At 59.2% G+C, this 15,776-nt stretch overlaps 2 protein-coding genes across 3 annotated transcripts; one reads left to right on the top strand and one right to left on the bottom strand.

Annotated features, from left to right (window-relative positions):
* Positions 1–91: 91 nt before the first annotated feature.
* Positions 92–14,846, bottom strand: LOC128087960 (serine/arginine repetitive matrix protein 1-like). The gene is made up of 14 exons (XM_052698000.1): positions 14,427–14,846; positions 13,918–14,027; positions 13,518–13,631; positions 12,033–12,170; positions 4,716–4,829; positions 4,319–4,432; positions 3,767–3,846; positions 3,302–3,432; positions 3,059–3,183; positions 2,829–2,951; positions 2,449–2,562; positions 1,765–1,887; positions 1,055–1,156; positions 92–351 (listed from the first exon to the last, which is right to left on the bottom strand). The coding sequence occupies exons 2-14, from the start codon at positions 13,954–13,956 to the stop codon at positions 169–171; spliced, it is 1,500 nt and encodes a 499-aa protein (XP_052553960.1). The 5' UTR covers positions 13,957–14,027; positions 14,427–14,846; the 3' UTR covers positions 92–168.
* Positions 14,817–15,771, top strand: TOMM6 (translocase of outer mitochondrial membrane 6). Of its 2 annotated transcripts, none has more exons than XM_052698015.1 (3): positions 14,817–14,984; positions 15,081–15,182; positions 15,436–15,617. In XM_052698015.1, the coding sequence occupies exons 1-2, from the start codon at positions 14,851–14,853 to the stop codon at positions 15,175–15,177; spliced, it is 231 nt and encodes a 76-aa protein (XP_052553975.1). In that variant the 5' UTR covers positions 14,817–14,850; the 3' UTR covers positions 15,178–15,182; positions 15,436–15,617. The 2 variants fall into 2 exon arrangements, with proteins under 2 accessions (XP_052553975.1, XP_052553974.1); XM_052698014.1 differs by having other exon boundaries at positions 14,821–14,984; positions 15,567–15,771.
* The last annotated feature ends 5 nt before the right edge of the window (positions 15,772–15,776 follow it).

Raw genomic sequence — 15,776 nt, 5'->3', positions numbered from 1 at the left:
GAATCCTATCTTGCCCACACTCCCCAGTTACTGCCTACAACATCAGCCCCAACCTCCCTCCAAACTCAGCCCCCTCCAGCCAACCCCCAACCCCCCAGGAGGGCCCACGGCAGCACATCCTTGCAGCCCCAGCGCAGGCTGTGCCAGCACAGCCCCACAGCTCCCTCCTCAGCAGCTGGGGTGCGTGGCATCGTAGTGCTGGATGAAGTCCTGCAGCTCCTTGAGGAGTTGGTTGCGGAGCTCGCTTAGGTTGGCTCTCAGCGCCTTCATCAGCAGCGCCTCCATGGAGGGCTCCTTCTGCAGCAGCATCGCGGACACCAGGGCAAATTGGAGGCAGAAGTCGTGGTAGCCCTGCGGGGAGCGGCGCGGTTCAGCACAGGGCAGCCCAGAATCTCCCTGCCAGCGGCACAAAGCGGTTCTTTCTTCCCTCAGAGCGTCCCAGAGGCGGCAGCCTCTCCCCGCAGCGCTGTGCTGAGCTGCCCCACGGCTCGCTGCCACCCGGCTCTGCTCCTTTCCCCCACAGAATCACAGAATTGTAGGGGTTGGAAGGGACCTCCAGAGCTCATCGAGTCCAACCCCCTGCCAAAGCAGTTCCCTACAGCAGGTCGCACAGGTCGGCATCCAGGCAGGTCTTGAACATCTCCAGAGAAGGAGACTCCACCACCTCCCTGGCAGCCTGTTCCAGTGCTCCGTCACCTCACTGTACAGAAGTTCTTGTGCACATTGGTGCAGAACTTCCTATGCTGCAGTTTCCAGCCATTTCCCCTTGTCCTGTCTCCACTCACCACTGAAAAGAGTCCGGCCTCGCCATTCTGCCCCCCACACCATAGATATTTATAGACCTGGATCAGGTCCCCTCTCAGTCTTCTTTTCTTGAGGCTGATCAGACCCAGTTCACTCAGCCTTTCTTCATAAGAGATGCTCCAGGCCCCCCACCATCTTTGTGGCCCTCCGCTGGATTCTTTCCAAGGGAGAACCCTGTGGGTTCTGAAGCTCCCAACGGCTCTCCTGCCCACGGCCGGTCCCGCTCGCCCTCGCCTGTGCCAGGACTCACCTGCTCGATGCTCTCCTTCTTGGTGAGGATGGCGGTGGAGCGCAGGTCCGTGCCGGAATGTGCGGAGCGCGGGGGGCGGGGTAAGCCCTGGAAACCTGCAGCCTGGGCGGTGGAAGAAGGGAGGTGCGGTTGGACGCCTGACGGGGAGAAGGCCTGGGCAAGGGAACGGGTTGGGGCCGGCAGCACCTTGGAACTGCAGGCTGGGGACCAGTCAGCCTGGGGGGAACCTGCTGGGACCCCGCCGCCTTCCCCCACGTGCACGAGGCGGCCCCTTGCTTCCCACTTCCACTGCAGCCCAGGAGCCTTGCCTTCAAGAGCCGAGGGCCCCGCTGGCTGATTTCCCTTCCCCACCAGGCCACAATTCGGCCTCCCTGCAGCACCCTGGTTTGCTTCAGTGCAGCTCGACTCCTGGCCTTGCTCACGCTGCAGCACGCTCTCAATCTCCACGTTCTTTTTTTGGCCTTTCTCCACACGGACTCCCATTTATCAGCCTCTCCTGAAGAGCCAGCACCAGGGCTGCTATGGGCTCCGCATCCAAATAAAGCAAGGCTTTACCCCCAGGACGAAACCCTGTGACTGGGGACGCCACAGAGGAACTCCCCCCGAGGCTCCTGGCCTAGATTAATGCTCCTGGGCCTCCCTGCAGGTGCTTCCCAGAGACACGCGGGCACCATTCTGGCACAGTGCACAGGGCAGGGCTGCGCACGTACCAGCTCTGTCCAAGCCCAAGGAGGCTGCCCGCTCCTGGCTGGTGCTGCTGCCTCAGTGCAGACACTGGAGCCGGCCGTGCTGGGCTGTGTGCTGCTGGGCTCTGCAGTAACTTCCAGCGGGATCTGCGAGTGTTCAGATTGGTGAAGGCCGCAAAGAAGCGGTGGGAAGGCGCCCAGGGGATGAAAACAGAGGCTGTGTGAGAACAGCGGGAGCCAGCACTGCAAGCTAATGCTGCTGCCTTCAGGAAGGGAAACCTCAGGCACTCTTCTCCCGGGAGGAAACAGCACAGAGTAGTGCAGCCACAGGCTCAAACCCACCCCATCCCGGGCAGCCACCACCTTTGCTTCACCAGCAACACGTGGCAGACGCTGCCATGCTTGAGAGGGCAGGCAGAGCTCAGCGTGTGCCTCCAAAATGGGGCCAGCACTGACAGCCTCAGCAGGCTGCAGAGATAATGGACTGTGCGGATACAGCTCAGCACTTCCACTAGCCTCAGGGGCGCTTTGACTGCGTGGTTTTATCAGTGCAAAGCACTACGGCTGCATTTCAGAGTCCACACAGAGGCATTTGGATACAGCCTGGGCAAATGGAAGAATGAGGTTCATGGAGGGGACCACAAAATCCCACCTCCCTGGTGGCACGACATTTAGGCAGAAAGAGGAGACAGATGCATGAGCGCGTACCAGCTCCAAGCCTTCCTCCTCGCTGGTGCTGGATGTCTCCGAGGAGACTGGCTCCAACTCCAGGGCACAGAGCTGCTCGTTGTCTGCAGCTCCCTCTCCTCCTTCGGGCTCAACCTGCAGACACGCAATAGCATGAGGCAGGGATGAGCTGGGAGACAGGACAGGCAGAGTGCTGAAACCCAAAGGAAACCGGGGCATGCGCAGCCCAAGAGAAAAGTCAGGAAACCATCAGGCTGCTCCCACTTCTGTCCAAGAGACACCAAAGTGAAGAGTGAGAGAGAGAAGCGAGGTGTGACACAGGTGGAACGGATCCCCCGAGCTGGGCGGCTCCCCGGGTGAAAGTCTCTCCATCTGCACTCGGGAAAGAGGTGCACACGTACTGGCTTTGCTCCTGCCGCTGGCTCCTGCTCTGCTGCTTGGGGGTCAGTGCCCAGGCTCTTCTCTGGGTTCTTCGCTGCATGCCCGGGCTGTTGCGGCGCCTCGCTGCTCGCCACCAGCTGGCCCTGGGGGAAATCCTGCCGGTCAAGGCCATGGCAGCACCAAGGGATCCATGTGGCCGTGAAACTGGAGTCAGCACCGTGTACTTGGGGTACAAACCCCCCTCACCCACCTGCTGCTGGCTTTGCAGACTGTTTCTGCAGGCAGCAGGTGACTGGGGAGCAGCGAGCTGCTCTCTGACCCCTGGCTGGCTCTCCGGGGAGCAGGACCGAGAGGGCTTGCAGGATGGATGGTAGCCTGCGGAAACACAACAGCACTTTATAAGCAAAGTGCCAACCCTCCCCACGCAGATGCTGCTGGCTGCACACACCACAGAGGGGTCCTGGGCAGCAGCCAGCGCTGCAGCAGCACCAACCTTGGGAGCTGCGGGGAGAACGGCTGTAGTCTGCTGTCTCCTGCTGGATGGGCCGAAGGAGTCGGTAGCGTCTCCGGCGTGGGCCATAGTGGCGCCGGGGGAAGCAGTTGTCCCAGGAGGCTTCTTGCTCCCTGCAGGAGCAAAGGCAGCCCCAAGGGAAATTCAGGCTGGCGAGGATCTCTGGCGCAACCTCCCACCTTCAGCAGGGTCAGCTTCAATGCCGCGCTGCCTGGAGCACTGTTTAACCCACTGCACCAGCCTGCTGCCCGCAGCCAATTGCTGTGTGCCACAGCTGAGCCAAGACCTGTTTGCACATGCAGCACAGCTCCCCCTCCACCCGAGACCCCAGAAGGGACCACCACTCCTCAGCCAAGCCACGCGAGCTGTGCTCAGCCCAGACCCGCAGCAGGATGTATAAGACAACCCCTTTCCAGCCACTGCCCCAGCCTCACTGCAGGCACCCACCATGGGAATCCAGCAGGACGCTGCTCCTGGCTGGGGAACTCAGGCTGGGCCAAGAAGTCCCGGTGACGCAGCTGTGGTATCTGAGGAGAGCAGTGGTTTACACGCTGAGCAAGTAAGGAGACACGCCAGCTGGCATGAGGGCAGCCCATCCCAGGTGCCACGGCCACCGCCATTCCTCCCCAGCCTGCCTCCCTCACCGGCTGTAAGTCCATGACAAATTTATGGCTCTGCCGGTCCTCTCTGTACATCCAGGGAGGTGGTGGCACATCACGGTTCTGGGAGGACCGTATCCAATTCTCCTCATTCTGGAGGATATCAGCAGGGCCAGGGAAAGGCCTGGGCTGCCTGGCACCAGGCTGCCAAAGCAAACCGCCGCAGGTGAGGCCAGAGGCTCATTTGGAGCAGCAATGCACCCTGCAGGCTTCTAGGGAGATACTGCCTGTGCTCTGTGCTCCCCTTTCCAGTTCTCCTCTTCCCAATGGAATCCCACCCTTTGGACAACCCAAATTTGAAGGAGAACCCCAACAGCTCTGCCCACACCCCATCTCTTACCAGATGCATTCTTCCCCTGGCTCTCCAGTGCTGCTGCTCCCACAGAGGATCGCGCCAGTCATCCTGGGGGCCACGAGCACGTGGAGGCGGCGGCCCAGCCTGACGCGGATAGGGCTGCAGAGACACAGGGAGAGGAAAGCAGCATGAGAGCCTCCCCGCTGCTGCAGCCTCCCCCTCCTCTACAACAAGGATGTCATGCAGGGATGGGGAGCCCAATCCCTCCCACCTGTAGTCACAGACAATTCCCAGCCTTCCCAACTCGCTCCTGCACCACGGAGATGCTCTCCAAGCTACTCTGCATCCCAAGCAACGGAGCAGTGGGTGCCCACCCTCGCTGCCCCACTCCCGAGTCCCACACAGCTCCTGTGCTCCCAGCCACAACCTCAGCTCCACCTACCCCCCAGGGAAAGGTCCAGGGCCCCCTCCTGCACCGCTGCCTCGAGGACATCTTGCCAAAGCGTTGCTCCAGCCCTGATCCCTGCACAGAGGTCCTCAGCAAGTACTCACTGGGCTGTACAGAAAGAGGTGTGGGTGAGTACATCTTGCAGGATGGGCATTACGTCTGTTTGGGGTCCGTTTTGGGGTCAGCTTTGCCAGTGGTGCCACCCACAGCTGTCCCTGCTCTGCTGAGCTCCGAGCACTTGGACCCCCTGAAGCACAACGCGGTACTGCCAGCAGTGAAGGCAGTGCAGAACTGCTCCCCAGCCCTGGAGGGGACGAGGTTCCCCGCAGTGCTGGTGCTGTTCCCTCACACCGCACACATCCACTGCCGGGTCTCCCCACCCATCCCAGATCTCCACCTGCTCACAGCGATGCTTCCACTGCCCAGTGCACCCTGCACAGGTCACAGCGCCCAGCAGCACCATCCCACTATTGTTCCTGCTGTGTTGGCTCACAGCACCAGGGCACTTCACAGACTTCCCCCCCAGTGGCCGCAGGGCTCAGTGCTTATTGCACAGTACAGCAGCAGGGCAAGCAGGGCTGGCTCTGCCCTGACATCGCCAACTGGGGACAGCGGGCTCTTGGAGCAGCAGGGCATCCTCAGCATCCTGCCAGGAGCCACAGCACAGACACCCTCCCCTTGTCCCGCCGAGCAGCAGGCACCGAGCTACTGGGCAGCAAGGAGCACAGTAGCAAGAAAATAAACACTTTTATCCCCAGATCGGGGTTTTACCTGGCACATCAGTCCCAGGGGGCCTCGCAGGGGGCTCACCTGCTGGCAGAGACCAGCACCAGCGAGTGGGGGATGCAGTGAGGACGGAACCTCCTCCACACACAGGGCAGATCGCACCACCTCTGTTTGCTGAATGCAGCCCAACAGGAAGCAGCGGCTGTCAGCAGCTGGCTGTTAATCCCCCCCCCCCCGGCCAACTACCTTTGTACCCCTCCTGCCCGCTTATTTGCTGCAAGGCGCCAAAGCCAAGCTGCAACGCTGAGATATAGGCTGAAAAATACAGGATATAAGGGTCCATAACACCGTTTGGTTTTGCTAACTCAAAAAGAATTCGCACGTAGCATCGCTTAGTTTAACTTTTGCTAACTCAGAAGGAATTGCTTAGTTTTACTTTTGCTAGCCCAAGCACAGACCCAAAAGGAAGCCTTCTCAAAGCAGAAAGGGTCCAATGAGATAACAATGGAAAGAGGAACAAACAGGATAAGAAACTGCAGAGGCACACAGGGTGGCCGAAGAGCTCAAAACTGGGACAAAGGTCGGAAGGACACGGCCAGGAATACTATGGACTTCATCCAGGAACGACCACCAGGTGGGGAGGAGGACGTCGAACCTTCATCCAACAACCACCAGAGGAAGTTACTGCATATGCACCGGGGGGAGGGACAGTATGTAAATGAATTCCCAGAAAAGTAATGCATATGTCAATAGGTCTCAGGAAATACTGCTGAACATGTATGGCTTGGCTTACAAATCCCACTCTCTGGCGTGCAAGCTAGGAGGAGCGCTCCCCCTTGAACCCAGCGTGTGGCGCAGTGCTGAATAAAGGCGTATCTGCTCTTATAACCCCATGTGGGTTAGAAAGTTTGATTCCACAAATCAGTTTCTGCAGGCAGCAGGTGACTGGGGAGCTCTGTTCAGCTGCAGGAGCGGTTGAGGAGGGGGACGCCTTTGTCGCGCCCTGAGAATTCTTGGAGGGACTCCCCCTGCTCCTCTGATCACTGCAGGACAGACAAGGACCGTCTGGAAGCGGAGCAGGTACGTTTAAAGGAAGGCTCTGTTACGCGTATGCAGGAGCAGGGGACTCTGTGAGATGGGGGGGGACGCCCCAGCAGGAGGGTTTACCCTGAGGGTGGACTGGTCCAGAGGTACAGGACGGGAAGATTACATGGGACAGGCATTTTGCAGCACTGTATCTGATTCCAGGGATGGTGGGTTTGAGCCCCACATCTGGCTGGCACTTGTAAGCCAGGCTGGCGCTGGGCACTGGGAGTCACGGGTTCGTAGAAATCTGGAACCCACGTTAACTGCAGGCATTGTGGGTTTACGTCCCAGCCCAGGTTAGCGAGGTACAGTGCTGACAGCTGCCCAATGGTAACCTACATCACTGAGCCACGGCCAGGAACAGCAATCTGCACTGTTGTTACCATCTGCTGCAAACATCCAGCGCTGTGTGTTCGAACAACGGCTGCCGACACGTCTGGGATATCCTCCTAAACATCCAAACTGAGACGGCACCTGAGCCGGCAAACCTCAGCGTCGGAGTGAACGTGGTGCGACTGAGACGCAGCTGAGCTACGGAGGGGCAGCGGAGCCCTGGTCCTGTCCTCCCACCAGGGAAACGGCCGCAGGCGGACGAAGCAGAAGCTGTTAATTGTCTGCACAACTCCCTGTATGAATTATGTTTGATAGACTGGGAAAAAGCAGATCCGAATGGTTTTAGTGTAAATGTAAATGAACTTGTTGGAGTGGGATGAATATGGAACTTATATGTCATAAATTACGGGGAGGGACAGGAAGAAAGGTGTATATTTCACAGAACAAATGTATGCTGTCCAGTTTATGCTATACTAAAGACATAAATCGAGGGTATTGGTGTTACTCGTGCCCAGAGTGTGGACAGGAGTGGGGGAACGAGTTCTGGGGATTGTTTAGGGGAAACTTTAGGATAGAAGGAGCGATTTGTGGAAACATTAATAAACTAATCAAACAACAGAACAGCGCTATGGGAGGTCACAAGGGAAAGAAATACCTAAAAAGACACCTCTCGGGTGTATATTGGCACCTTGGAAGGATGTTGCAGGAGGGCCAGGGGGCACTTTGAATAAGAAAACCCTGATAAAATACTGCAACCAGTGGTGGATGCTATACAAGTCAGAAGATGGGGAAAAGTGGCCCCTAAATGGGACCTTAAACTACAATACTATTTTGCAACTAATGCTGTTTCTAAGAAGGGAAGGCAAATGGGACGAGGTCGCATATGCAGACATGTTCTTTACCCTCCAAAACCTCCCAGAATGGCAAAAAGGATGTGGGATGGGGGCCCTGCAGGACCCTTCAGTGTTAGCATTAGAAAAAGAGCAACGAACAACAGGCAACAGGAAAATGAAGCGTTGCTGCTCAGCACGTAGCACAGGGCAGCAGTGCACCAGACTAACAAAAACTAGAACCCCTGATGAATTGTTTGGTCACTGTCAGGCTCCAGGGCTAAGAGGCCTTGGTATTGAACGGACAGAATATTCGGAGGAAGAAGAGGATTCTTCCCTCCCCGGAGCTCCCCCAGGTTCCCCTGTTGCTGCTTTCTAATTCGTGAAGCAAAGTGCTTTCTGAGCTCCCAAAGGGAAGCAGGAGGACCAGATGGGGCACGGATCTGGACAGGGCACCTGAGCGAGACGGCCTAAGAGCAAACCGAGAGTGGGCAGTAAAAGGAATGGAGAGCCACCCCCGGACTGTCAGTTGGTCTGCCCTGTATGCTATAGAGCAAGGAGCAAGAGAGACTCCTCCGGAGTTTCTGGATAGGCTTAGAGGTACCACAAGGAAACACACATCCTTAGATCCAGGATCAGAAACAGGTATCCAGCAACTCACATCATTGCGTATGGACAGTCGGCAGGGGACATGCGGCAGAAGCTGCAGAAAATGAGGGGTCTTGATGCACGAAACTTAGAAAGCTGCCCCGAGTTGGGCAGGCTGGATAAGCCATGGCTATGCCTCTCTCACCCCACCCGCCCTATCTAGGCTTAACAACACGCAGATCAGCACTTCTGTCAAGAGCCTCAGCTGTGCCTGGAATCAGTGAAGAAAAAGGGCGAATAACACCTACAGCAAAGACACAGGAAGCACAAAAGCACATCACAAAAACAAGGTCTTAAGGAATCAATCAAAGATTCACTTCCATTTTCCTTGGCAAATCATACCTTTTCCATATGCATGTTTATTTCCTAATTTGCATAACTTGTGACTCAGTACTTTCTTGCTTATCACAGGAAGCCATGTGAGAAAAGGGGATCCAGTCAGGATGCTGAGGACATCTGGGTTCCCCTCAGCCGGCCTGAGACCTGCCCAGCACGCAACCCCCGGATCCAGACCTGCGACCGCTGTGCCAGCAGGACAGGTTGTACAGCCTCACCCAACCTAACTCACCTTCCCTGGGACACTGATGAGGTACAGACTGTAACAGCTTGCTCAGAGCACGTTTAGAACATTGTCTGAGTGCGGCTGATAGGGGTCAGGGAAGTGTGCTGCAATCACTGCCTTCCCACTGGTTGCTTCGGAGCATGACTGCAGCCCCCCCTCATCTCCTAAGGGCTGCACACCCCTGAAATGGCTCCTCTGCTCCAACTGGTCTCCAATAAACAGAAGCAGACAATTTCTTCTCCCCAGTTACTCTTTTTTTTAACCAACCCTTGTTTAAGGCGCAGCTTAATGCAGAGCCTGCAAACTCACTGCGCCGTGCCAGTCGCTCCATCAGCCCCACAACAGCCCTCACTGCTGCCTCATTCGCGCCTCTGGAGGCTCCCGCAGGGATGGTGGCTCAGGCAGAGAGCAAGCACATCTCCTGGGAACTGAACCCACAGCCCAGGCCGGGCCTTTGCCTCAATCCGTGGCTGCCACGCTCTCCCACGACGCTCCCAGCTTTGTGCCAGGGGCATTTTGGGGAGCAGCACGCCCAGCAGCGCGGCCGCTCCGGCACAGCCTGAGGAGCGTCTGGTGGCGGCGGTGGCCCCGGCAGGACAGCACTCAGCACCGAGGGATGCTGCCCTCACCCCCAGCTACGCAGACGGCAGAAGCTGAGCACAGAGAGCTCCGCTCCTCGGGCAGGGCTGGCTCAGCCGCGCCGGGACGCTGCAGTTCAGCGCTGCTGGGCTGGCCAACAGCTGCCGGGGACGACGGGCTGCCACAGCCGTCCGGGCAGGCTCACCTTCGAACACCGCAGCCGGCTCCATCTCCCGCTCGCGGCACCGCAAACCCCATCGGCTCAGCGCCGGGCTGCTCGGAAGCTTTGCCCGCGGCGCTGCTGCCGGCCCAGCGCCCCCTGCTGGTGCAGCCACGCACACGGCGCCTCCTCTCTGCCCGCGCTTCCATCGGAGCCGCGTTCCCGTTGCCTCAGCTCCGACAGCCAGACGTGCCGGTGCTCGGGGCAGGCGTCTCGCCCAGCCGCCTAACGAGACCTCTCACTTTCCTGCTGCTTAATGAACATCTGCTTTCTTTCACGCCTGAAAGCCGACGTGGGTACGGATGGTGGTTGGCAACCGGCAGCGATAGCAAGCTGGTCCAAACTGGTCTGTCCTGCAGTGCAAAACTCCCTCCCTGCTCCACAGAGTACAGCAGAGTTTGTGACCTTGTGGTAACGTGGGAGGGAGATAAGGGAGAGCAGGGAGACCAAGCTTGAGCTCCCCGGTGCCAAACACTAGCAAAGGAGGAGATGAAAAGGAAAAACTCCAAGTCTGGAGCAGGCTCAAACCTGAAAAGCTGCCACCTGAGCAGTGCTAACACCGTCAGGGCAGCTCGTGGCCCATTGGAGCCGGCTGCTGCCCAGCGCTGCTCCCACAGGGCAGATAACACGCAGCTTTCCAGCTGGTCGGTTAATTGCAGCCTCCAACAACTATAAATCAATTAACTAACTGGGCGGATCAATTAGCTCTTTGCGATCTGGGAAAAGAATACAGCAGCACGGACAATACAAATGCGTCCCCAGCCTCGGTGGCCACTGTGGCAGCACGTCACCTTGCGAGGGGAGCACCAGCAGCTACAGCAGCTCCTTGCCTGCTGTTACCTACCAGACCCACATCCTCCTCCTCACCACCGAGGCATCCACAGACAGGAGGATGAGGAGCTGCCAGGGACGTGGGGACAGTGCCACCTATTTGCAGTATTTACTCCTTGTGCAGCAAAGATCTAAGATGCAGCAGTTACACAATTCGTGGTGTAAAAGTCCAGGACCGCATTTTGCGGAGCTTAGCAAACAGGTGACTCTGCAGGGCATCCTGACGTCTGCCTGCATGCAGACAACCACACAAACCCCTGCAGAACATCAGCAGGAAAAGCAGAAGTGACTGTCACTGGAATTTGAAAGCTTTGCTGTCCCTCGGAGAGCAGCACAGCATCTCCTGATGAACAGCACCCACCAGCTGCACGGCCGTGTGTGCCCTGCAGCAGGGACAGCACAAACCTCTGCGAGTGCCACGGTGGTGCAAAAGTGCCCTGCAGAGCTGGCAGGGAACAAAACTTCCACACAGAAAAAGCAGCAAAGGCTGAAGGGGTTAAAGCAGAAGTGAGCCCTGCCTGGAAAATTCACTCAGGCACAGGCAACGTCCCACGCAGCCTTTCAGGCATTCCCTCACTTTCTATGCGTTTCTCTCTTATCTCACGTCCTGCAGGCAGCAAGCCTCAGGCAGCAGCACAGCTGCCCTTATCACGGCTATGAAACACTGTTCCCAGGCACAGAAACCTTCCAGCGCTGCCTCGGCCAGGAGCTGACGGCGCTCACCGGGCGCTCAGTTTCCGCACAGGGGAAGCTCGTGGCCAGAGACACCGCAGGCTTTTGCTTCCTGGCCCCAAACCGCTGCACGGGCAGCTTGCCAGGCCAGGGCTTTAAGTGCCTGCTCACCAGCCAGCGTGCACCACGTGTTTGCTGGCCATGAGCTTGAGCAAGGCTTTTCCCTTAGTGACAGAAGCTGCCAGAAACGGGATTCCAGGTTAGAACCGGAAAGAAATACAGAGAATGAACAGCTCTGCTGGCCCAGGAGCCACCAACCTGGAAACACAGCACGGCCTTGAGGAGCATCCCTGAGCTGTACAAGGAGAAACTCAGACACCTGGAGAGATTCTCTAGAACAAAGAAACTACAAAAACGCTCTACTGCCTGGGAAAGCACAGGTCAGACTGGGAAACTGAAAACCGGCATGGTTTTCAGTTGGGGTCAAATGGCCAAAGTCTGCAACACACACTGGCCTCTCCACGTGGTCCTGCTCTCCAGCTGGGCCCAAGGATGGAAAGGCAACTCAGCATCCACCCAAGAGAGAGCACCTCAGAGAGAGATGCCCCACAAGAACTTCTCCCTGGGATACGTCCCAACGCATGGATCCTTGCACGGACACAAGGCTGGCTCCCTGCATGTGGCGCATCCACTACAGCAGCCCTCATCATCTGCCCCCACTCACAGCGCAGCAGAGAAACGTAACCCTGTCTGCCACCCTCATCACACCGCCATCCCTCCCCAGCCCGCCTCCCTCACTGGTGCAAGTCCTTGGCTAACGTTACCTCACGGCTCTGCTGGTCCTCTCTGCGGTGTGAGGGAGGCGGTGGCACATCACGGTCTCGGGGTGCCCTTCTCCATTTCTCCTCGTTGCGGCGCATGTCAGCAGGGCCATGGAAAGGCCTGGGCTGCCTGGCACTGGGCTGCCAAAGCAAACCGCCGCAGGTAAGGCCAGCAGCTCATTTATTGTAGAGTCATAGAATCACAAGGTTGGAAGGACCTACAAGATCATCCAGTCCAACCGTCCTCCCATCACCACTGCTACCACAAGCACTGAACCAGATCTCGCTGCTCCTCATCCAGGCGCCTCTTGAACGCTGCCAGGGATGGCGACTCCACCACCTCCCTGGCAGCCATTCCACTGCCTGACCACTCTCAGAAAAAAAGCCGTTCCTTGTGTCTAATCTAAACCTCCTCTGCAACAACTTGCAGCCACTTCCCCAGGTCCTGTTTGTTGCCTGGGAGAAGAGGCCAAACCCCTCCTCATCGCAACTACTCTTCAGGAAGTTACGGAGTGCAGTGAGGTCTCCCCTGAGCCTCCTCTTCTCCACACTGAACAATCCCAGCTCCCTCTGCTGCCCCTTGTAAGAACTGTGCTCCAGATCCCTCACCATTTCACTGCCCTTCTCTGGACACGTTCCAGGGCCTCAATGTCTTTCTTGTAGTGAGGGGCCCAAAACTGAACACAATACTTGAGGTGCAGCCTCACCAGTGCTGAGTACAGGGGGACGATCACCTCCCTGCTCCAGCTGGCCATGCTATTTCTAATGCAAGGCTTGTTGTGGCCAAAGTCCAGGACCCGGCGCTCGGCCTTGTTGAACCTCATCCCATTCACCTCAGCCCAGCAATCCAGCTTATCCAGATCCTCTGAAGGGCCCCACTACCCTCAGGCAGATCGACACCATCTCCCAGCTTGGTGTTACCTGCAAACTTACGGAGGGTGCACTCAAAGCCCTCATATCTAGGTCATCAATAAAGATACTAAACAAGATGGGCCCAACCCCAAGGGACACCACTTGAAACGGGTCGCCAGCTGGACTTCATTCACCACGACCTGCTGCGCACGGCCCTCCAGCCAGTTCCTTACCCAAAGAAGGGTCTACCTGTCCACGCCACGGGCAGCCAGTTTCCCCAGGTGAATACTGTGACAGGCTGTGTCAAAGGCTTTGCTCAAGTCTAGGCAGACGTCAACAGCCTTTCCCTCGTCTGCCAGACTGGTCAACCAGTGGTAGAAGGACATGAGGTCGGTAAAGCACGACCTGCCTTTCGTGAACCCGTGCGGACTGGGCCTGATCCCATGGAGCAGCCACACATCTTGCAGGCTTCCAGGGGGGTTTTGGCTGTGCTCTGGGTTCCCCTGCCCACTCTGCTCTTCTCAACTCTCCACTCTCCCCAGGGGAGTCCCACCCTTTGGACAACCCAAATTTGAAGGAGAACCCCAACAACTCTGCCCACTCCGTGCTGCCCTGCTGCTCGCCCTCATCTCTTACCAGATGCATTCTTCCCCTGGCTCTCCAGTGCTGCTGCTCCCACAGAGGATCGCGCCAGTCATCCTGGGGGCCACGAGCACGTGGAGGCGGCGGCCCAGCCTGACGCAGATAGGGCTGCAGAGGGGACACAGGGAGACGAAAGCAGCATGAGAGCCTCCCTGCTGCTGCAGCCTCCCCATCCTCTACAACAAGGATGTCATGCAGGGATGGGGAGCCCAATCCCTCCCACCTGTAGTCACAGACAATTCCCAGCCTTCCCAACTCGCTCCTGCACCACGGAGATGCTCTCCAAGCTACTCTGCATCCCAAGCAACGGAGCAGTGGGTGCCCATCCTCGCTGCCCCACTCCCGAGTCCCACACAGCTCCTGTGCTCCCAGCCCCATCCGCAGCCCCACCTACCTTCTGGCGCGCCCTCCTGCACCGCTGCCTCGAGGACATCTTGCCAAAGCGCTGCTCCACCCCCGCTCCCTCCCCTGCACGGAGTCGCTCCTTAGCGGACCAGCGCTCAGCTGCGAGGAAAGAGGCGGTGTGAGCGCATCCCGCAGCACGGGCGTTCCCATCTCCCCCAGCTCAGCTTCACAGCGCTGCCATCCACAGCCGTTCCCGCTGCGCTCAGCCCCGACCTCTCGGGCCCCCCGAAGCCTTCCCACGCTCCCCGCCCAGCTCGGCCTCCGCCCGCACACGGCTCTCCGCAGGTTTGCGGCACACGCCTGGGAACGGCGCCGGGAACGGGCCGCAGGGCTCGGGGGTTGGCCCCTTCTCGCGTGGGACGGCGGCGGAGCGAGGGGGCCCGCTCCGATCCGACCCAGCCCCCCCAGCCCGGGCTCGCCGGACTCCTGGGCCGGCTGGGGAGGGCCGGCATCCTCGGCGTCCCGCCCGCAGCCGCCCGAGGGAGCCGCGGCACCTACATGTGGCCCTCGTCCCACGGGGCGGAGGGGTCCGAGCTGCGGCAACGGCCCCAAGGGCGCGGGAGGAGGGGGCCGGGATTCCCACCGCTCGGTGCGGAGCCTGTCCTGCCGGCTGTAAGCGCGGAGCGACGAAGGGAAGGGCCAGCGACGAGGGCAGAGCCGCAACGCCGCGATGCCGGACGTGAAGAGCCGATCGGGCCGCCGCGAGGCGAAGCGAAGCGAGGACGAAGCGAGGACGAAGCTCCGTGCGCAGCGCCGCCCGCAGCCGCGCTAGGAGGCGCAAGACGCAACAGCCGTTACCGGCGCGACGACGCACGAGAGGATTCGGCACGCGGCGGGGCGTTACCGCGCAGGCGCGGAGCGCGAGGCCGCAGCCGGCGGGGGCGGTGACGTCATCGCGCGGCGCCGGGCGGCGCGAGGCGGGATGGCGGCGGGCGGCGCGCAGGCTGGCGGATCTGCTGCATCGTCTCCGCAGCCTCGTCCCCCTCCTCCGCAGGGCCCGGGCGGGTGGCTGCGGGCGGCGTACCGCTTCGCCGCCGACAGGAACGACTTCCGCAGGTCGGTGCGGTGCGGGAGAGGGAGAGGGACCGGGCCGGGGCCGGGGCCGGCTCCTCGGGCGCGGGGCCCGCAGGCAGCCGCCGCTGTGCTTTTCAGGAACCTGCTGGTGAACGTGGGGCTGTTCGCTGCCGGAGTGTGGGTCGCCCGCAACCTGGCGGACATCGACCTGATGGCCCCGCAGCCCGTGGCGTAGCGGCGGTGAGCGGCGGCGGGGGCGGCGCCGTGCGGGCGGGGATCCGGTTGGGCGGCCTCGGCGGGGACGCGGTGCTCCCGGTGGGGCCCTTCCAGCTCGGGGCGTTCTGCGGGTTGTGTGGGACGGAGATGTGGTGGGATGGGGGGTTGCGGCTGGAGCGCGCCTCAGCCCGGAGCGGCCCGCTGTGCCCAAGTGCTGTTGTGCGGGATTGCCTCGGGAAGCAGACTGAGACGGCGCCGTTTGACTCCGCTCTTACAGAGCCCGGGAAGAACTCGGCTGCGAGGCGGAAGAGTTGCCCTCCTGCCACAGCCCGGCACCAAATGGGAGCTCGCCAGCAGTTGTAAGTTCTGAAGTGCTCACAGAGCACCTTCCATTCTTGTCCTTTGCAGAACTGCTGCTCCCACTGAAAGCCGTCCCATGTGAAGCAATGCCAGGGAGCAGGAAAACTTCCACGTGGCAGAGGGAGAACTCCTATTCAACCCATTCTGCAAAAGGCAGTGAGAATTGTTTCTTGGAGGATGTAAAGCCATTGTGCATGGAATTCTTTTCTGTATCACCATTTAGTTCCTTAATAAAGGTAGAATAATTACATGACACAG

The sequence above is a fragment of the Tympanuchus pallidicinctus genome, unplaced genomic scaffold (assembly GCF_026119805.1).
Source record: "Tympanuchus pallidicinctus isolate F22 unplaced genomic scaffold, pur_lepc_1.0 scaffold32, whole genome shotgun sequence".
In the NCBI taxonomy this organism is placed as follows: domain Eukaryota; kingdom Metazoa; phylum Chordata; class Aves; order Galliformes; family Phasianidae; genus Tympanuchus; species Tympanuchus pallidicinctus.
This window is presented reverse-complemented; position numbering and strand designations above follow the sequence as displayed.

Bases quoted from the DNA above. Each gene is read 5' to 3' on its own strand.
- LOC128087960 (XM_052698000.1), bottom strand. From the start codon at position 13,956: ATGTCCTCGAGGCAGCGGTGCAGGAGGGCGCGCCAGAAG. The intron at 3,847-4,318 runs GTAAGAGATGGG...TGCTCTCCTCAG, and splicing joins CCAGGGGAAGAATGCATCTG to ATACCACAGCTGCGTCACCG. The intron at 352-1,054 runs GTGAGTCCTGGC...CGCTCCCCGCAG, and splicing joins AGAAGGAGAGCATCGAGCAG to GGCTACCACGACTTCTGCCT.
- TOMM6 (XM_052698014.1), top strand. From the start codon at position 14,851: ATGGCGGCGGGCGGCGCGCAGGCTGGCGGATCTGCTGCATCGTCTCCG. The intron at 14,985-15,080 runs GTCGGTGCGGTG...TGTGCTTTTCAG, and splicing joins GACAGGAACGACTTCCGCAG to GAACCTGCTGGTGAACGTGG.